This window comes from Xiphophorus hellerii, chromosome 13 (assembly GCF_003331165.1).
Source record: "Xiphophorus hellerii strain 12219 chromosome 13, Xiphophorus_hellerii-4.1, whole genome shotgun sequence".
Classification (NCBI taxonomy): Eukaryota; Metazoa; Chordata; class Actinopteri; order Cyprinodontiformes; family Poeciliidae; genus Xiphophorus; species Xiphophorus hellerii.
In genome coordinates this window covers 27,505,593-27,527,820 of record NC_045684.1, presented here as the reverse complement: position 1 = coordinate 27,527,820, position 22,228 = coordinate 27,505,593, and the positions used below count along the sequence as shown (strand labels likewise).

At 39.2% G+C, this 22,228-nt stretch overlaps 1 protein-coding gene across 4 annotated transcripts; it reads left to right on the top strand.

The window, feature by feature from the left end:
• The first annotated feature begins 3,756 nt into the window (after positions 1 to 3,756).
• Positions 3,757 to 16,893, top strand: LOC116730774 (uncharacterized). Of its 4 annotated transcripts, none has more exons than XM_032580254.1 (5): positions 3,757 to 4,009; positions 5,333 to 5,652; positions 5,808 to 5,868; positions 6,420 to 6,573; positions 16,400 to 16,893. In XM_032580254.1, the coding sequence occupies exons 2-5, from the start codon at positions 5,350 to 5,352 to the stop codon at positions 16,530 to 16,532; spliced, it is 651 nt and encodes a 216-aa protein (XP_032436145.1). In that variant the 5' UTR covers positions 3,757 to 4,009; positions 5,333 to 5,349; the 3' UTR covers positions 16,533 to 16,893. The 4 variants fall into 4 exon arrangements, with proteins under 4 accessions (XP_032436145.1, XP_032436144.1, XP_032436143.1 ...); XM_032580253.1 differs by having other exon boundaries at positions 5,293 to 5,652; XM_032580252.1 differs by lacking the exon at positions 3,757 to 4,009 and having other exon boundaries at positions 4,742 to 5,589.
• Positions 16,894 to 22,228: the final 5,335 nt, after the last annotated feature.

Below are 22,228 nucleotides of genomic sequence, written 5' to 3'. Positions count from 1 at the left end.
CGGTCCGCGGCTGACCAATTGGTACCGGGCCGCGCAAGAAATAATGAACTACTTCCGGATCTTTTATTTTGAAAATCCTAAACCGGATTTTACCGGTTACGTCTTGCGCGTCAAAATTGAGCCAACTTGCAGCAGAATGAGTAACAAAACAACATCGGAGTACTGCGGCGCACCCCTCTCTCCCCCCCCGGTCCGCAGCAAAATTGCGAAGGGCTGACCGGTCCGGCCGACTAAACTAAAAAGGTTGGGGACCGCTGATGTAAAGAACACTTTTAACGTCCTCACCATCAAGTCATTACATCAGGGATGAATGGAAAGAACCTTGACATGTTATTCATCCAGGTTACCTGGTATGTAATCAAATAAGGCAAATTGCCTTACTGCACAACCTACCTACTAATACGTTGGCCATTCAATCATGAAATAGTTCAGTCTTTCCTCATGAGCTACTTACTTGGTTCTGATGATAAATCTACGTCTTCCTGCCTTTATTTGAAAGGAAAGGGCTAGTGTTGCACCAACCAAAGATTTGACTTATTTCAACTCCCATGTCTCTTAAAGAATTATTATATTTTCAAAATCTTCCTGCTGTGATTAGTCGATTATTATTAGAAACAGAGACCAAATGATTGGATTTAAATGAGCAATTAGCATGGTTAGCATTAGCAAGTGTAAGCAGTCATTGTAGGCTAAGTAGTCTTGACTTTCCTCAGAGATTTCCAAAAGCCCAACTAGAGCTGTTGTAAAAGAATATTTTAGTAATCGAGTAGTCTATCGATTGTGTTTTTCGAGTAATCGGATCTCTCGCTCTCTCTTCCCCTCTGTCGTACTCCAAGCATTGTGGCAGTCAATTTAAAAATGCTTATTTGTCCCCCCAAAAAACGACAAAAACCCAGAGACTTTGACGTTATGCTGCTAGCACACAGCAAGAGCTCATAGGCGGAAGTGAACCCACTGCCCAACACAAATATTGATCCTGTCGGAACATGGTGTGTTAAATAATGAAACACAATTTTAGGAAGCTTCGAGTCAGATAAATTTTCCTCAAGGAATTTTAATAATCTAGGTACTCGAATCGTTATAGCCCTAAGCCCAACATTCCCAAATGCATCTTCTGCCACACCAGAACAAGGCTAAAGGCTCCAGAGGATAAAACAGCTACTTTCAGTCTTCCTATGACCTGCTGACCTCTTGGCATCCCCAAGCGTCTTCTGTGTCAGTTTACCTCACCAGTTTGATGAATCTCCCCCAAAGTCAATGTGAGCAACAGAACTGAACATGTTGGACGAGTTAAAGAGATACAAACAGATCTACTGCTTCTGACCAGATTTTAAAACTCCCACCCAGAAGATAGCCGACTTTGAGTCATCTTGTGGTAATAACCTCACCGCCTGGGTTTCTGATGGCGAGTTCAATGATCAGGACAAAAAAATTGTGAGAAACAGTCACCAGCCAGTTTCTTGGTGCATCTCTAGAAGAGAGTTTCCTCTCCTGGTGAAGAGGTTTAAGCTGCTGGTTCTTTTAGCCTCAGGTTGAAGAGTCCAAGTTGCTTTGCTGAGCACAACGTTGGAGCCTGTAAGTAGCTGCAGTAGATCTGAATGATCCATGAAGGTTAAAAAACAAAAAAAGTGACTCTCCAGCTCCAGTGTTTCTTCAGAAGCTGCTTGATAATGTGAAGTAGAAGCTGCCTGTACTGTAGCGGCAGCGACATGAATAGTCCCGTCTGAGCCGGTTCCAGACTGACTATGTTCAACATGCCTGGGACGCAGTGAAAGCACTTTTATTTAGCTGTCTGTATTTGTCCCTGCTGCGTGATGCGGAGGACTGCTAGGCAGGATCGGCTGATGACAGCGTTTGTATTGCTGCAGCAGCCCTAACCATGAGGGATGGGGGCTCCTCCATGAGCCAGAGGAACTCTCCTTCCACAAAGCTGCTGTTTGACTCGATCTCGTCTCCCCGTCACCGCGCAGCATCTCCTTTGGCTCTGAATTTTCCAGTAATCCATTTGGTCGTGCTCCTTAGCAGCTAATCCAGAGCCTGTCGGGTTGTTGCAGAACTTGGCAGAGGATCATGCTGGAGACCCTTTTTTGTCGTTCTATTAAATGTAATACTTCAACATATTTCTACAGTAAGCCAGAAAGGTCAGCCAGTGTTAGCAGTTCCTTTGCTGTGGTAGAAAAATGAATTCCCTTCCATTCATCTCCAAGTTGGCCTATTATTGCTTCTCCCCTCATTCAGCTACACGTCTCCATGCAGGACATCTGGTGCTTTGGACAATGCAAAGTTTACTGCGGCTTTCAGTACAAGCAGCAAAGATTGAAGTAAAGTAGGCCACCCATCATCCTCAGCTCCACATGGAGCTGAGAAGACGTGGCTTCCTGTCAGGTCTGGGTTATTAGACCCCCCTTTCCTTCTGACTTACTGTATTTAGTTGTTTTGCACATGTGTAAATACTGTAAAGGATCAACGGGACTGATGAGACTGTATATATGAGGTGATGTGCTCTGTTTTTAGAGCCTGATTGTCTGTAAATTGTTACAGTGGCTTCAGTTGGGATGTGAGGATGGTGAAAAGTGTGTTTCATTGGCCGGTTTGTGGTCTTGTGGAAAAAAACAAATGTACAACATGGATGATGTCTCCTGTCCTCTGTGTGTGATTGGGGCATTCTGGAAATAAAATGGGAGGTTTTTTTATTATTTATTTTTAAACCATCATTCAATGTTCCTATTCTAGAGAGTGCTGATCCAGAATCACCATAAACCATACTGGCTCTGCTCTGCCCCTCTGCTCCCCACCTTCCTGCTGGACATTGTAGTCACCAAATGGTGTTCAGATTCACAGTTTAAGTTTGAATCAAATAAACCTGTTACTGTGGACCCTTTACAAATGTGTGTGAGTTGTCTGTGTGCAGCCATGAACACACTGTTGTTCAGTACTGCCGTCTGAATTCATGAAGAACTAAAGAACAGGGGTGCAACACTTTCGCTTTTCTGACCGATTATTGATCTGAAAAAAGTCTGACCAGTCCATTCTGATTTTGGCCAATACTAATTATTTTTATTTTTTTTGTCTAACGTTGCTGAATATAGCAAGAAAGTCGCTGAGTATAAACTGTAATTATGCAGACATGATGTGAAATAGGACAGTGGCTGATTTTTAGACCTTTACCAAGATAAATAAGATCAGTGGATAAGATCAGCTTAACATCTAAGCATCAGCCAATCAAGACCTTCCAAAATGTCATTATTGCTCACAGCTTTGTTTCACTAACTTAAAGCAAGGAGTTGTACCAGAACACAAGTTACTCCTTTTTTTTTTTTTTTTTTTTGCTGTAAGATTTCAGAACAGGTGAGCCTAGCTTAATATATAGTTAGATTGTTAAATCATTCATTGTTTTATTGTAACTTCAGGAACCTTCCAGTTGTGATTTCTGTTTTTTAGAATCAGATGAGTATAAAGAGAGCAGTAAATGTTACACAGCTCTGCAGTTAAACAGAATCCCCACATTACCTCTGAACTGCGGTTGATGTCTTATTTAGTGATACATCTGTCTCTTCTTGTGATCCCAGTTGATATTTAACTGGAAGATTTCCAACATTTTCCAATCCAGCAGATTCCCTGTCAGGAATGGACCAGATCTGTTGGTGTGTGATGCATTCAGCTGATGTCTCTCTGTAGGAATTAGATTCCAAAATACTTTATTGATACCAAAAGAAAAGAAAATAAGGAATTAATACAGTTTGGAACCAGAAGATTACACTGTAAAAAAAAACTGTAAAAAAACGGTAAAATGTACAGTAGAAATTTGAAGGAATTTTCCGTTTTTACATTTTACAGGTATTTTTCCCGTATTTTCAATTTGGCGCATTGCATCATGGGAACAAGAACCTGCACGAAGCGCAAAATCTTGTTCTGTAGCCATTCAAAGCTCTCTCTCCGACACTGAATGTGTATCCTGGACCCAGGTTGGACTTAGAAGTTGGAGTAATCGGTTTTTGGCACCTCTGGGGTAATGTAAAGTAAATCAATAAACATTTTTTAAATTAAAAAAACAAAACATAGTATTAGTATAGATAATATTTCAGACTGGCGAACCGCTATCTTCTTGTAAATACGGTATAATTTTGCATTCGTTTTACTAAAAATGTTTTTACTCATATTTTTTAAATACCGTTTTTGGTTCTGAAATGTAAAAGTAAGACGAGGTTATTTATAACGGTCACCGCTTTTCTCTTTTTTTTCCCACACTCCAAGTACGGCGCCCATTTTTGCATTTATCTCTTGAGGAACTTGCTAGCTTGATTTTTTCGACCATCTTAATAAGAATGTGTCTCACATAGCCCCCCAAATTATTGATATATATGACAGTCGTCGCCTGCTGTGAGTTTTCTTGATTTAGCCTTTGGTGTTATGCGTTTTTTTCTTTTCAATATCCAAACTGTTGATAAATGGCGCGTGAAAGTTAGCAGTTCATGGCGTCATACTGCTTGTGCTTATTCTTAAATGTCAGGCTGTAGTTATTTTAATTGTTAAGCACAATTTGATAACCTGGGTGTGAGACGCAGGTGGGTTTTTTTTTTTTCTTACTTTGACAGGATAGTTTTTACGTCCAGACTCCAGCTTTGTTATATATATATATATATATATATATATATATATATATATATATATATATATATATATATCATTTAGGTTTAATCTTGTGTTCATATAAATATAATTAACATGTTTTTTGTTTGTTTGTTTTTGTTCTATTGATTCTATTTAGAATTGCAAGCTGATTCTGCCCCCACTACTGAACCTTTGCAGCTGAATAGCCACCAGCTGCAACTATCACCTGTGACTTCCGGTTCCTGTGAGGCATATCCTGTGCCATGGCACAAAATGCCACCCCAACTTATGATTGCTGTTGAAGAAAAGAAAAGACCAAAACCTAAAGACAGAAGGGAACTTGTTCGCATCATCATTGATGATGTTCTTGGGAAGGACCAAAAAAGGCCTGGAAGAGCTAAGTTGAGGAACATTGCACAGCAGATCATAGAGCAATATCCCTGCTCTTTCCAAGACAGAGAGGTCAATGGATTAAAAGTTGTTGGAACAGGATATGATTCTCTGTTTATACAGCTTGAAAACAGAGTTGAAAATGTTATGAGACCATTGAGCTTTGGTTCAACAAAGAGACAATGCGAAGATGAAATGGCATCACAGAAAAAGTCTTTGCCTTCAAATCGCTATGGTTGTGTGCAGTGGCAGCCAACTGCTGAGAATGTGACAAACCTAAAATTCACACAGGAACAACTGAAAACTGCCTTCCAAACAAATCATTTTCCAGAGTCTGATGTTCGAAGAATGATGGCTGAAACCTATAGCATCCAGCGAGCAGCAATCAACAGAGGAAACTCCATCAGCAAGTTATTAGAAGACTGGCCTTTTCTCTTTGAAGCAATCCACCTGTTTGATCACACAACCACCCTTCTTGGCTTCCCAGTACAAACCAGACTGGCAGAGGAATTGTCAAAGAAAGAAAAGACAATAAAGGACTTCCTTGGGTCCAGAGGGGTGGATATTCCAGGAAGTGATGCTGTCCAGGTGATTAGTGGAATCGCAAAATTCTTCAAGGAGAAACCAGCCCAACTATTTTGTCAAAATGAGGTAAATTTACACTGTAAACATTTCTTTTTGTCCAAAAATATTAACAATTATTTTTTGTAAACATTAGCTGTTTAGTTCCGTCCATTATTAGAAGATTTACATGCTTTGGTGTTTACATTTCTCTATTTTGTGTATATTTTCTTTTCTCTCCTTAGCTGCTGCATCCAGAGAGTCCTGATCTTGACCTGCCAAGCACCCCATGCATCTTTATAATGGGTGTGCAATTATTATTATTTTGCTTTCCTCAGTCTGTTAAACTTTTGATTCAAAATTCTATATGTACTATGTTTTCTAGAATAACCTTCAAATAATGTTAAAGTTTGCTAATATACATTTTGATGCAATATCATACACATTGTTGGAACTGAATACCAGTGGTCCCCAAAGTCGGTCCTGGAGGCCCGACATCCTGCATGTTTTATTCTCTCCCTGGTGGTAGTAACAACCTTTCAGCAAGTCAATGTTCCTCTTAGGCCTCTAATGAGCCATCATTTGATCCACGTGCGTTAAACCAGGGAGAACTAAAACATGCAGGATGCCGGCCCTTGAGGACCGACTTTGGACACCCATGGATTATACAGTATTTTGAATAAATGTAAGGACAGAGAAAAATATGTTGACAGGTACGTGAAAAAAAAGTCATATGAAAATTAATATAATAAAACATTTTCTATATAATTACTGCGCGTATTTAGAACATATTATGGACATGTTCTGGTCACCTGTGGTGGATCTTAAACTCTTGTATTAATGATTTGTTTCTTTAGGTGAACAGCTTTTTAAAGTTGCTGTTGACCAAATGATTGTGAATGACCACATCAAGTCACCCATCGCTGCCCTAAGCTACGCCTCCTCCATGTTTTATGTCTTGAACATAAAATATCCAAAAGACATGTCCCTGACACTGGAATTTATACAAAGGTTGGTATATTTTTGTTGATATTTTGAATTATTTGGTCTGAGCAATAATAATTGATTAATTCTGTGCTTTTGAAACACAGTTCAGAAGCATTGTCTTATTTTCATTGTTTAATTTTCAGTCAATCTTTTTTTCCCCTTTTTTTTTACAATTTTATCAGTTTCAAGTAACTTCAGTGATTGTTACGGGTTTGCCTTCATTAAAAGAAGTGTACCAACAATTTTGTTGTTTCAGTGATTGTTCATTCAAATTAGTCATAGTTGAGGATTGTCAAGGAGTTATTTGCAACTGTTGAGACAGTCCAGTTGCATGACTGCAACTGGACTGGTGATCAGCTGCACTAATTGGATTGCCTGGCAGATCCAGAAAGCCGCTGTATGACAGTGAAAGTCCCAAAGGAGTTACAATTACATGGAGAAATCTGCATTTCAAATCAGTGAACATGAAAATGGGCTTTACATACATTTAGCAAATACGCATTGGCCTCTGCAATTACTGAAAGAGCAGATTTGACAATGGCTTATATTGACAATATTTTAAGCTCTGGTAGGTTTAAAATAAATTAACCTCTCATGACTGTAGCACAGTTGCACAACATTGAATTGAGTACATTTAATGTCAAATGGATGGTTCTGCAGCAACAAGGTACTGTGATCAATTCCTGGTTGGAGCTCTTCAGTCCGGACCTTGCATAATTTCTATGCATTGGTGGAGCAATGTTTAGTTAACTAGAGGTTGTAAACTACTTTAAACTTTAAGTGGACGTTTATAAAGGTTCCTCTTGTTTGTCATTTGTTGCTCTGTAGTGGATTGGTGAAAATCTTTCTCGATCACATTCAGATTGAGACCTTGCCTATTCTTTATAGACTGTCTAGACTCTTGTGTCATCTCTCATTCTGTCCTCTCTTCAGCTCAGGTGTTCAATAGGAGGAATGTTGACTTTATTTTGAAACACTATCATTCTTTTCTTGCATAGTTCAAAAGATCTTGATTTAAAATGGTGTATTTCGAAGTGTTCCCAGCAACCTTCCAACCAAAAATGGCATAACAGCACAAGTATTCGTCTCCAAAATATCCAGTATGGCCTTGTTGGGCTGATATGCACAAGTGCCAAATGAATACACCGCTGTTTTGTTTAAACAGCAGTGTATTTATATCCTTTACACAAATTTAGGAAATCAAAACAGACACAGGCAAATAATATTCCTAACTCCAAAGTCAATGGATAAAACACAAGATCAATTTCAGAGTTAAAAACACCAAAATAAACATTATTAAAACTTTCCTATATATATAAAAACTGCAGCAGGTACAATTTCTAAAAAAACAATTGGTCTCTCTAAATTGTCCTAAGTGTGAATGTGTGTGCGCAAGGATAAATGTGTTAGATGATGATGGATGAATATTTGTTAAAAGTGTCTGACAGTAAAATATGAAACAGAGGATCTGTGAAAATTCCTCTGACTCTGCTGCTGTCCAGAAACAACCAATCAGACCCAAAAGACAAACTTTGGTTCTGATTGGTTTCTAATGCGTTGAATGTGTCTCAGCACATTCAACACATTAGACTACTAATGTACTGCAGCCATGCAATTGGCAGAAATACAACCTAACATTATATCATCATTATTTATAGAATGATTTAGAAAACAAAATGCTATACAGATTTGTCAAAACTATTTCGACCCATATTAGAACTTTGCATTCATTTCCCTTCATTTTAGTTGTTGTGATTTTGCTTAACACAGACATTTTCCCTAACCCTATCTAAAACTTAATTCACATTTTACCTCTAAATGTTACCCCTGACTCAAAGCAATGAGTCCATCATATTAGGACCAGGCTTTGGTCCTAATATGATAGAACCAATATGACACAGGACATATAATGGTGCGTTCACACCAAACACGTTTTGAGAGTCAGGCGCATCTGATTTACATTCAACATCTATGTGGAGGCGCGTTTGGAGCGCCTAGCGGCCGTTGGGAGCATTTGACATCAAACGAGTCCATGGCATCCAACACTCCACATAGACTTTGAATGGAAACTGGACTCACCTGACCCTCTATAGGAGTTTGATATTAATGCATCATTAGAATATTCAGTTCCATTGGTAACAATGACATCCGCAGTGATGTCATAACTATGATATCACAAAGGAATCTCTCTCTTGACTGTAGCTCACAGACAGTGTTTTCTCAGACCTGTTCCACAGTTCTATCGCGACAGATCACTCTTTAGAGCACGTTCGAAATTAATCCTTTCAGAGAAGAAATAATTTACCAGAATATAGATATGAAGCAACAACAGAATACTTGTGAACATGAAGCTTTTCCAGCTGAGCTTTCATGGATTGAAATGATGGAGCAAAACATCCAAGTCGACTACGACGAAATCCTTGTTTTTGACGATGACAGCGAGCCGGAAGATGAATCATCGGAGATCCAGGGTGAACCAAGTCCTTCCGGCGACTTTGAGAGCCCAAGATCATTGGAAGTCGAGCAGAAAACAACTCCTTCTGCTGGCTTCGAGATCACCCCCTTAGTGGAAGACGAGGAAGAGTCTAGCCAACACGTCATCAATCTCACAAAGCAGGTAGACGATCTTAAAGAAGAACTGCAGAGTAAGATTTTTGAACTCCGTGAGGAAAGAGACAAAAGGATTGCATGTCAGGCTGAAGTGAAATCACAGCAGGAGGAGATTCATAAGCTGCAAAAAATGTTGGAAAGAGAACGTCATCTGCAAGTCAAACGTGAAGGTGAATCAAAGAGCATTCTTCAACAGCTGGATCACTTCAAGAGGGAGGCAGAAAAATATGAATCCCGCAATAAAGGTCTGATTGAAGTAATGATTGAAGGATACAAAGAGAGACTTAAATTTGAGGAACAGATCAAAACTCACACTGAGCAAGCTTCCAAAATCAAAGAACAGGAGGAAAAAGTTAAATCATTGCAGGGTCAGGTTGCAGACCTGAAGATAAAGTTGAAACTTGCTCTGGAAAACAACCATCCGAGAGTCTCCACCCAACCAGAGGTCCCCCTGCAAAAAGAAGACTCCCTGCAAACAGAAGAGACCAAGGAAAGACAGACCTCCAATCCATCAGGGAGGTCCGAGGAAAGATGGACCTCCAATCCATCAGGGAGGTCCGAGGAAAGACGGACCTCCAATCCATCAGGGAGGTCCGAGGAAAGACGGACCTCCAATCAACCAGGGAGGTCCGAGGAGAAGCAGACCTCCAATCAACCAGGGAGGTTCGAGGAGAAGCAGACCTCCTATCAACTGGGGAGGTCCGAGGAAAGACGGACCTCCAATCCATCAGGGAGGTCGGAGGAAAGATGGACCTCCAATCAACCAGGGAGGTCCGAGGAGAAGCAGACCTCCAATCAACCGGGGAGGTCCGAGGAAAGATGGACCTCCAATCAAACAGGGAGGTCCGAGGTAAGATGGACCTCCAATCAAACGGGGAGGTCCGAGGAAAGATGGACCTCCAATCAAACGGGGAGGTCCGAGGAAAGACGGACCTCCAATCCATCAGGGAGGTCCGAGGAAAGATGGACCTCCAATCAAACGGGGAGGTCCGAGGAAAGATGGACCTCCAATCAAACGGGGAGGTCCGAGGAAAAATGGACCTCCAATCAAACGGGGAGGTCCGAGGAAAGACGGACCTCCAATCAACCAGGGAGGTCCGAGGAAAGATGGACCTCCAATCCAACAGGGAGGTCTGAGGAAAGATGGACCTCCAATCCAACAGGGAGGTCCGAGGAAAGATGGACCTCCAATCAATCAGGGAGGTCAGAGGAAACATGGACCTCCAATCCAACAGGGACATCCGAGGAAAGATGGACCTCCAATCAAACATCGAGGTCCATGCGACCAACCTCCACTGGTTGCATGGAGGGGCTTCGTGTTGGCGTTGGCCTGAAGGCCAGTCTAAGCCCAGCTCGGCCTTTACGCCGACCCACACCCAGGTGGTACTAACCTGGATAACAATCCAAACCCAGGTTTTGCCAACACTGGGCATTATGAAAATTCAATGTTTTACACAAATTTAGGAAATCAAAACAGACACAGGCAAATAATAATCCTAACTCCAAAGTCAATGGAGAAAACACAAGGTCAATTTCAGAGTTAAAAACACCAAAATAACCATTATTAAAACTTTCCTATCTATAAAAACTGCAGCTGGTAGAATTTCTAAAAAATTAATTGGTCTCTTTAAATTGTCCTAAGGCAGCGCTTCTCAATTCCAGTCCTCAGGCCCCCCTGCTCTGCATGTTTTAGATGTGCCTCTATACCAGAACAGCTGATTCAAATGATTGCGTGACCATCAAGTACTGCAGAAGCCTGTTAATCACCCATTATTCAATCCAGGCGTGTGGCAGAAGGGAAACACCTAAAACATGCAGGCAGGGAGGGCGTGAGGACTGGAATTGAGAAACACTGTCCTAAGGTGTGAATGTGTGTGCGCAAGGATAAATGTGTTCGTCTCCAAAATATCCAGTATGGCCTTGTTGGGCTGATATGCACAAGTGCCAAATGAATACACCGCTGTTTTGTTTAAACAGCAGTGTATTTATATCCTTTACACAAATTTAGGAAATCAAAACAGACACAGGCAAATAATATTCCTAACTCCAAAGCCAATGGATAAAACACAAGATCAATTTCAGAGTTAAAAACACCAAAATAAACATTATTAAAACTTTCCTATATATATAAAAACTGCAGCAGGTACAATTTCTAAAAAAACAATTGGTCTCTCTAAATTGTCCTAAGTGTGAATGTGTGTGCGCAAGGATAAGTGTGTTAGATGAATATTTGTTAAAAGTGTCTGACAGTAAAATATGAAACTGAGAATCTGAAAATTCCTCTGACTCTGCTGCTGTCCAGAAACAACCAATCAGAACCAAAAGACAAACTTTTGGTTCTGATTGGTTTCTAATGCGTTGAATGTGTCTCAGCATATTCAACACATTAGACTACTAATGTACTGCAGCTATGCAATTGACAGAAATACAACCTAACATTATATCATCATTATTTATAGAATGATTTAGAAAACAAAATGCTATACAGATTTATCAAAACTATTTCGACCCATATTAGAACTTTGCATTCATTTCCCTTCATTTTAGTTGCTGTGATTTTGCTTAACACAGACATTTTCCCTAATCCTAACCCTATCTAAAACTTAATTCACATTTTACCTCTAAATGTTACCCCTGACTCAAAGCAATGAGTCCATCATATTAGGACCAGGCTTTGGTCCTAATATGATGGAACTAATATGACACAGGACATATAATGGTGCGTTCACACCAAACACGTTTTGAGAGTCAGGCGCATCTGATTTACATTCAACGTCTATGTGGAGGCGCGTTGAGGGCCGATGTGGCCGTTTGACACGTCAAGAGAGTCCATGGCGTCCAACACTCCACATAGACTTTGAATGTAAACCAGACTCGCCTGACGCTCAAAACGTGTTTGATGTGAATGAACTATTAGAATGTTCAGTTCCATTGGTAACAATGACATCAGCAGTGATGACATCACTCTTTGATGCATCAAAAGAATCTATTTGCTAGAGAAGTCTACCAGCGACACACCTTGTTTTTGTATTAAAAAAAATTTAGATGTAAAAAAAATTCGGAGGTGAACAAGCAGGCATCATAATTTGGAAATGGTGTTTGAAGCCAACAGGCAGGTTTAAGGACGGAGCAATTGGTGCGCACCCCGTCGTGCCCAGTACAACGCTTCAACTACAAACTATAAACCTAGCTTAATTCCTCTTTACAGTCATTGTTACTGGTGCATAAAAAAACTTTATTTACAATAAGGAAACAATGTTTAGCCTGGTGGGGGGCAAGTAAAGCATGGTGGCCCGCCAGGGTTATAGTACACTGAGTACACTGCATTGGCTATGCGCCCTTATAGTTGCCAATTTATTCATAGAAACAATCAAATTAATTTGATTATAAATTAATTTATAATTATGCACCTTTATTTATTATACCAGAATACTCAGCAAACCTTGGTTGTTGTGGCTGTTTCCCCCAAATTTACTCTTGGTTGGTATTTTTAAAGTGTTTAATGATCTTTAGAGAATCTTGGTGACCCTCATAACACCAATCCTTGCTACAGTTCCCGATGTTTAAAACGTTTCAGCTTTTCTGACTGTTTGTCGGGCGAGTTTAGGCAAATATCTTTCATAAGTTATTTATTGACTTATGAAGAGCATTTGCTTTACTTGAAGGTTGTATTTTCTTGTTTTTCTCATTTTGAAAAGTGGATGAGGGACATTGTACTGAGGGTCATAGCTATATTTCAGGAAATAACTAAATGATTAATTACAAGAACGGTTGCATTGATTTATTTTACCATTAGGGATGCCAATATCCGAGACATTTTTGTAGACGTGATTCCTTTTTAATTTTTACTGTGAGCTAATACAGCTGTGATAAAGATGAATTTTATGCCTTTTTGCACATCTTTACCAGCCGTCGCTGTTATTGTGAGGAACGCTATATTCAAAGAAACATCAGGTTGTGTAGAAGTCCAATATGTTTCCTCCACTCTGCATTTCATTTGCTTTATCTGCTGAAAGCTCCATTGACAAACTGCTCTGAATGTGCAATTTCATGCTGCAGTTTACCAGGTAGCTGCAGGTGTTAAATCAGAGAGGGTTTCAAATCCTTTCCATTAATATTCAACTTATACCCTTTATGTTCTGATTTCTTTCATCGTTCTACGTCTTCACCTTGCAGCAAGAACAGCATGACTCAGAATGAAGAACCTCCTGTGGCTGAAAAGCTTGTTTGACCCAACCTTTGAGAAAAGCCATTTAGCAGTGGAATTAACAGTTTTCTTCTTTAAAAGGCTAAACTGAGCTTTGCTCTGCTATGTTATGGACATTAATTTGGCTTAGAAGCTCAGTGTGAGTGATGTAAGTCAACTTTCTATGGCTATCTCTAGGGTGTCAATTGTTGGAAAAATTGATTTGTTTTGAGAGGCATTAGTATTCAGCCTAAAGACACACTCAGCTACACAATTTTTGAAAAAAAGAAAAGGAATCCTGAAGGAAAACGTGTAGCCAGGTGTTACAACATGAATTCTGTGCAGATTTTTGAAAATGTATTAGTATTTTAAGACACAGCATGTTTGCTGCGAGGGTCATTCATCTATGTGAGAAACATTAAGGATTTCAGTGCATGTAGACGGATGTAGGGAAGTCCAATTAACTTTGTTGACTTTTTGCTTTGATTGGGATTCCAATTGGATTATAAAACTATTTAAGGGAAAAACCCAGAGCTGAGAAATTAGGACAAGACACTGACATATCTCATGCATGGATAAAACAGCCAGATCACTAAGCTGGTGTAACCCACATAAAGTGGGTATGCCACTTTAAGAGAAGAGGTTAAGGAAGCTGGGTGGTCTGCCTGGCCAATGAGAAGTTTGGTTTCCAGAGCGTCTGGACCAATCAGGGTGCAGGCTGCCGTTGTGGATCCCGCCCTTCTCCCCCGGGTCTGCAGTACCGTTGGTTTTGCTCTAGAGATCCGACGCGGTGAGACTGCTGAGCGGGGCAGCGCCAGAAGCCGTTAGGAATCGTTGGCTCTTTCTGGCAGTTATTTCAGCTTGTTCTTCGTAGATAAAAGTGCCCCACGCATCCGGATTGAGACCCACTATACGGTTGTCTGAAGTGTGTCGCACTGAGATCGGTCAGGTTTTTTTTTATACTGGATCATTCCTGAAGTGGATCCCTCCTTTGATATTGATGGCGAGCCAGCACACCTGGACCTAAAGAGAGAACCAGATTTCGTCTATCCCATTTGGAGTCATGCTGCACCCTGCGGTGTGGTAGGAGAGCAACATACATCTTCACACACGGTTATGTGTGAAACCTACAACTGACATTCTCCATTATTATTGTTTTTTTTATTTATTGATTTTTGGACAATACTGTTTGGATTGTTTTATTTCGGACATTGTGACGCACAGCTGTGGAGGAAATTCTCCTGTGAATGAAGTTGAATCAAACCAAATTGGGATTAATTTGATTAATCTGCTGACTAATACAATTTGGAGTGCAGATTACCAGGGTGCACCCGAATTATTTGAAATTAAGAATTAGCACTTGGCCAAGTATTATTGTTATTTCTTTTAAAACTCCTGCCGACAACGCCATAGCTTCCTCTGTAACACAGTAGAGAAGGGTATTACATATATTTTGGATAAATGGGCCAATAGGTTCGGCTATCGGAGCACAGTGGAGTGTTTAAATGACACACAAGGGCAGTTGGGTGTATTTAAAGAACTGGTTTTAGTGACAGAAAACACACAATTAACAGTTGCACAAAACACACAATTATGAAAATAAAATTACACACAATAAAATGAAAAAAAAAGAAATAACAATAATACTTGGCCAAGTGCTAATTCTTAATTTCAAATAATTCGGGTGCACCCTGGTAATCTGCACTCCAAATTGTATTAGTCAGCAGATTAATCAAATTAATCCCAATTTGGTTTGATTCAACTTCATTCACAGGAGAATTTCCTCCACAGCTGTGCGTCACAATGTCCGAAATAAAACAATCCAAACAGTATTGTCCAAAAATCAATAAATAAAAAAAACAATAATAATGGAGAATGTCAGTTGTAGGTTTCACACATAACCGTGTGTGAAGATGTATGTTGCTCTCCTACCACACCGCAGGGTGCAGCATGACTCCAAATGGGGTAGACGAAATCTGGTTCTCTCTTTAGGTCCAGGTGTGCTGGCTCGCCATCAATATCAAAGGAGGGATCCACTTCAGGAATGATCCAGTATAAAAAAAAACCTGACCGATCTCAGTGCGACACACTTCAGACAACCGTATAGTGGGTCTCAATCCGGATGCGTGGGGCACTTTTATCTACGAAGAACAAGCTGAAATAACTGCCAGAAAGAGCCAACGATTCCTAACGGCTTCTGGCGCTGCCCCGCTCAGCAGTCTCACCGCGTCGGATCTCTAGAGCAAAACCAACGGTACTGCAGACCCGGGGGAGAAGGGCGGGATCCACAACGGCAGCCTGCACCCTGATTGGTCCAGACGCTCTGGAAACCAAACTTCTCATTGGCCAGGCAGACCACCCAGCTTCCTTAACCTCTTCTCTTAAAGTGGCATACCCACTTTATGTGGGTTACACTAGCAATTGGTGTTGTTTGTAAGCATAAAGTTAATCCAGTACGAAAATGCTCTCTGACAATGTATATAGCTAATGTGTCCTACCAACCTCAACAGAGTAAGAAGTCACATTACAGAAAAACCCCCATTGATATGCCCTTCAAGAACCTTTACATTTTTCAATGATATGAAAAATTTATTTGTCTTTTAACACTAGGACTACCAGGATTTTGAGAAATTCCTATCTCTACCAAGAGGGGCCAGATTGGGTATCTTCCTAGAGCTACCGAGAGAGGGCCAAACTGGGTTATTAGCATCCAAATGTGGCCAAACTGACGACTCTGAATGGTCTAATTAGCATCCCTGTAGATGAGCAAGGGGGAGGAGAGCCAAACTCACTACATCAACTTTCACGCTGATTGTCCTTGGAACAGGATAGTAATGGCCTTATTTACATAACAAAGGCGCCTCTTCACACCCTCTCTTGGAGGGCCAAACTGGCCCCTCTCTGGTAGCTCTAGGGACAGGGCCAAACTGGCCCCTCTCTGGTACCTGGACGAAGATTCCCATTTTGGGAATCTTTGGTAGTCCTAGTGATAATGTAATTTGGACGCATCTGTCTGTATGTTAAACTCAAGTATCCATTCCCTTTTTTTTTTAGAGTCTTTCTGGGCTTAAACCCCAAACGAGGGTCAAAGGCTGAAATGAAGGGGAAGAAGCATCATCACATTCCACCCCGACTGCTCAAGTTTGTAAATGAACTGTATGACTTTGACAGTCCATGGAAAATTTGATTCTTGTAAAAGGTGATGCTTCATAATGTTCTCTGTTATGTTGACAGCAGTTCAGAAAATAGTAGTTGGATGTTGGTCCTTGTTTACACCTGTGATTTTAATCTTGTAATGCAAATTGCAAGATTAAAATTGTATTTTTTTAATGTTAGTGTTGGATTGTGTTAATTAAATTAAACTTAACAAAATTATTAAATTGACTTCAAAGTCTGGACTCAAGAATGAACTTTACATTGACCTTAACAACTTTAAAAATATGTTTGACTGAATATATAATTGAGAATGCAATTTGTAATTATATTGTAATGATGTGTTGATATGGTATTGAAAAACCATGAACTGCAAAATAAAATTTGCAAATGGATTGTTTATGGTTTCATTGTTAACCCATCTGCATGAGCTATTTTAACACTAAATTTCATGGTCTAAATGTCCTTTTGAATAAGAAGTTGAGTTTTGCTTAAATTTATGTTTATTTAAAATGTAGTGCTTTATATTTATTACTTAGTCAATGTCTAACACAGACTTGAATGGTTTGAATGTCAAAAATACAAGTTTTTAAGTAACAGAAATGCTTGTGAATATACTACAGATTTACTGGAAAAATACGGAAAATTTTAGTTAGGGATTAACAGAAATGCAAGTTAATTAACATTGAAAAACTGTGAAAATACCGTAAGAAAACAGAAAATGTACTGGCTGAAAATTACCAGGATGTTTTCCTGTTTTTTTACGGAATGTTTTAATACATATTGTAAAAAAACGGAAAATTTCAATTCATTATTTACAGAAGTGTTTGTGAATATACAGGACATGTACTGTAAAAATACGGAAAATTTCAATTATGGATTAACAGAAGTGCTGGTAAATTTAACATAAAAAAATGCTGTTAAATTACGGAAAACTTATGACCAGAATTTCCGTAAAAAAACAGAAAATGTGCTGGCAGAAAATTACCAGGACATTTTCCTGTTTTTTTACGGATTTTTTTTTTACTGTGTACATACACATTAAATAAAAAGACATTGAACTTTTTTTCTCACTGTTTGAAGTTAAGTAAACTTTTTCTTGTTTTTAGTCAGATTTATCTAAATTACTTCTAAATGCCACGACAATTTTAAAAAATGAGTTCAACAATTTATTTATTATCTCATTAAAAACAGGTTTATGGTTTCAACAATTCGGTCGTGTAATTATTGGGGCCTGCCATGCAAAGCAATGGCAGGAACCTATTACTATTGTCGGAGAGAAGCGTCTCTTTAATCTTTATTTTTCTTCCGTAACCGTTAATGCGGCTCGTACCGCTGGGTGCACACCTACAAATGAGGTATCAAAACGTGCAGAAAATTCACGCCATTGGAGCTATTACTTGTGGTGGGATTTGGGCTTAACGTGGCGACATAATTCGCAAAAAACTACGAAAAAAACCCCATTATAACTCAATGGGAAAAATCCTAGAAATACCCTATTTTTGAGGATTTGCTGTGTCGTCACAAATTCACCTAGAAATGCCATTCAAATTTCATTTTGTAGATACGTCTGTGATCTCTTCGAAAGTGAAGACGGCTCGTCGATACCAGTTACGGTTTGTCCACAATTTGCCTCTAAGCGACCCAAACTTTCTCATTTTTGCTCAAATTACAGTGACAGCCGATCTCGGTTCAGATCTGGGCACAACATTTCTTTCTCTCATCGCTGTAAATGTTCTGAGTGAGGTACAGATATGAATCTCGGGACTATCGCAGAAGACATATTGAACTGTCATACGCTTAAAACGCTTTTCGAATATGTATTACGGTTCCCGAACAAGAAGGATTTGTTTCCAATGCTTTTTGTCAGTAAAACGTGTTTGCTCAAACACACAATTGTGTGTTTGAGAGCTCAGAGCTCAGAGCTCACACCCTGCTGAGACCATTATTTGCCATAGCAACGGATCTCAAGAGGCTATTGGCTGCTGGTTTGGACTACGAATACGCATCGCTGTAGTTCTATCTATAGTGGACCGCTCAGTTGAAACAGAGGTTGACTGAACTGGCCTTTACAACTAATTGCTGCTATGGGCTGTATATAACTGATTTAACTCAGTAACTGTTACACATGGGATTAGTTTTGAACTTTAAAATTAAGCATTTTGAAAATTTCACAATAAAAGCCCTGAATATTTTTACATGACGTAATTGCTCTTTTTTGGCTTTATGTGACTTTTTCATCCAAAGCACTGTTACACGTGGTATTAGTTTGGCCCTCTGAAATGAAGCATACTGAACATTTCAAAATAAAAGCCTTGAATATTTTTACATCAACTACTTGCTTTTTCAGCATTATATAACTGATTTAACTCAGTAACTGTTACACATGGGATTAGTTTGGCCCTTTGAAATGAAGCTTAACAAAAATTTCAAAATAAAAGCCTTGAATATTTTTACATCAGAAAATTGCTCTTTTGAGCTGTATATAACTGATTTAACCCAGCAATTGTTACACATGGGATTAGTGTGGCAATTTAAAATTAAGCTTGATGAAAATTTCAAAATAAAAGCCTTGAATATTTTTACATCAGGTCATTGCTCTTTTTGGCTTTATTTGACTTTTTCATCCAAAGCACTGTTACACATGGTATTAGTTTGGCCCTTTGAAATGAAGCATACTGAAAATTTCAAAATAAAAGCCTTGAATATTTTTACATGACGTAATTGCTCTTTTTGGCTTTATTTGACTTTTTCATCCAAAGCACTGTTACACATGGTATTAGTTTGGCCCTTTGAAATGAAGCATACTGAAAATTTCAAAATAAAAGCCTTGAATATTTTTACATGACGTAATTGCTCTTTTTGGCTTTATTTGACTTTTTCATCCAAAGCACTGTTACACATGGTATTAGTTTGGCCCTTTGAAATGAAGCATACTGAAAATTTCAAAATAAAAGCCTTGAATATTTTTACATCAGGTCATTGCTCTTTTTGGCTTTATTTGACTTTTTCATCCAAAGCACTGTTACACATGGTATTAGTTTGGCCCTTTGAAATGAAGCATACTGAAAATTTCAAAATAAAAGCCTTGAATATTTTTACATGACGTAATTGCTCTTTTTGGCTTTATTTGACTTTTTCATCCAAAGCACTGTTACACATGGTATTAGTTTGGCCCTTTGAAATGAAGCATACTGAAAATTTCAAAATAAAAGCCTTGAATATTTTTACATGACGTAACTGCTCTTTTTGGCTTTATTTGACGTTTTCATCCAAAGCACTGATAAACATAGGATTAGTTTGGCGCTTTGAAATGAAGCTTAACAAACATTTCAAAATAAAAGCCTTGAATATTTTTACATCAGCTACTTGTGTTTTGAGCATTATATAACTATTTTAACCCAATGACTGTTACGCATGGGATTAGTTTGGCCCTTTGAAATGAAGTTTAACAAAACTTCCAAAATAAAAGCCTTGACAACATTTTAAATCATACTGAATGGTGCACGTCCGCCTCGCTTAACGTTCTTGCGGTTCTCCGCGTGCCACTGATTACGTCGCGGCGTTCTTTAGCGTCGACGCCGATTTGTGGCGTGACGACGCCGGGCCCGAGCCCGACGGGCGCGCCTTGGCAGGCCCCGGCTAAATTTCTTCCGAAATTTTCTAGTTTTGTATTTAGTTTTATGTATAGTGTGTACTTCTGTTAGCTTGGTAGCCTACCAAGCTGCTAATACATTTTCACAAGATGGATAAATAATGGATTATTCTATTAAAGAGCGTTTTTTATACTGGCATCACTTCATTTTTACTGATCTTTTTAAGTTGCTCCCAAACGGCAGTTTGGGTTGTTAGCATTAGCACTGCTAGCATCCCAGGGCATTCCAGAATGTTCTGGTTCTCTGCCTCACGGGTCCAAAATACCTCAACGACACTTTTCCCTTCTAGTCGTCGACTAGAGACTTTTCTCTTGAAGTATTCCCATGTTGGCAGTTTTAAACTTTCAAGCAGCGACTCGCCGTTTTAGTCATTGTCGGGGTTTGTAGCGAACCCAGCAAGGAACAATGTTAAAAACCAGAAGCTTAACACTGAAACAGCCAGGTCTGGAAATGACAAAGAAATCTGCTGTTAAAAAATGTTTGTGTGTAATTTTTCCAAATGCTCCTAAAAGCATCATTCCTCCTACTCCAGCTCTGTTTTGGGGAATGAGCCAGAATCCCAGCAAACCACTGAGGAATGCCTAAAATGTTTCATCCAACTGAATGTCTTTTACTGCGAGGTTCAATTAATTTCTTTGATAATTTGTTTGTCCTGGTGTGTTTGCTGCCAGGCATTTCTCTACCGATAGTCTAAGAAATCATTATTATGTCCTCCTCCAATTGATAAAGCCAGTCACCAGTTATCACAATAGTTATATTGAAAGCCCATTAAATTTGATGCGCTTTGGTTATTCTAATCAGACCTTAAGGTGAAGTTGCTGCGTCCTACCACCAGGAGGAGAAAAAGTTCCGTTTTTGTTTTCTACAACTCAGCCAGCCTGGATGCTGACAGTGGTTGGATTTCTAAAAGTCACTTCTCCAAGGCCGAGGGGGGAAATTTAGGTTGGCAGCTTCCAAAAACATTAGGAACATCTTTAAATTACACGAGAGCAAAAAACACAGCTATTTAAGGAAACTTCCCATTAAAATATCATCAAAACTCAGCTCTGTGTTTGGTCGACTTAGTAAGAGTTCTATCAACTTCAGCGCTGATAACCCTAAACTCTAGAAGCTGATATTCGACTGTATTGAGTCACAGTCATATCAGGGTATAAATCAATTCAACATGTGTGTTGTTGTAATTCAGAAAAGATTACCAAGAGATTTGAAAGTAAAGAGCTGCTTCTTTTTTCCTCAAATGAAGAAAACGGATCCCTCAAACACATTTAGATGTAAACAGGTTGTATGAGAGGTGATTAGTGCCACTCTTGCAGGAATATTTTTATTAGTGTGAAAACTCCATTTATTTTTTTTTAATGACATCATTTACAAAATGGTGAACGTTTCTCTTCAGTCCCTCATACTGGTGAGAGAAAGTCACACGTTCTCGCAGTTCGTCAGTTACTTGAAGGAGAAATGTTGTCAGTTTGTTCATTCAGTGAAATCAAATCCCGTTCTGTGCTCAGTTTTAAAACACAAGAAATCTCCGGATTCAGGTTTGATTTTGTCGTTGATTTTTTTTACATGACTTGTTTCTTTAAAATGAGTGTTTAACATCTGAGTTTCTCATTAAAATGGATGAGTTAGAGCCCATGATAGAGAAAAAGAAGGTTTTAAGTTTCTAAAGTAACTCAAGATTAGGGTGATGGCAAAGATGTCATCCAAGCATCTCCAGACTTGGAGCTTTTAATTAAAGGGCACTTTAGTGGACGCTAAACAGGGGCAACAAAGCAATGGCAGAAAATGATTTCTAGTCCACATTCTCTGTTTAACAGCTGTTGTGTTGGTAGGGGAGACCAGGGTAGGTTAAATCTCACCCTTTGGTAGGGGGCTGTTACAAAATGCTTGTGTGTGAATTTCCAAAATACTTACCAGAAACTTTGTTATTTTAGGAGTTTGACATTCTGACATCGAGGTGAGAGAGGCTTAATGTGATTTTTTACGTTGTAAAGTACCTTTGGATGCTCTCTTCCTTTTCAGTTGCTTTTAATGCTGGATTTAGAAAATAACACTTTAAAAGAACAAAGGTAGAAAT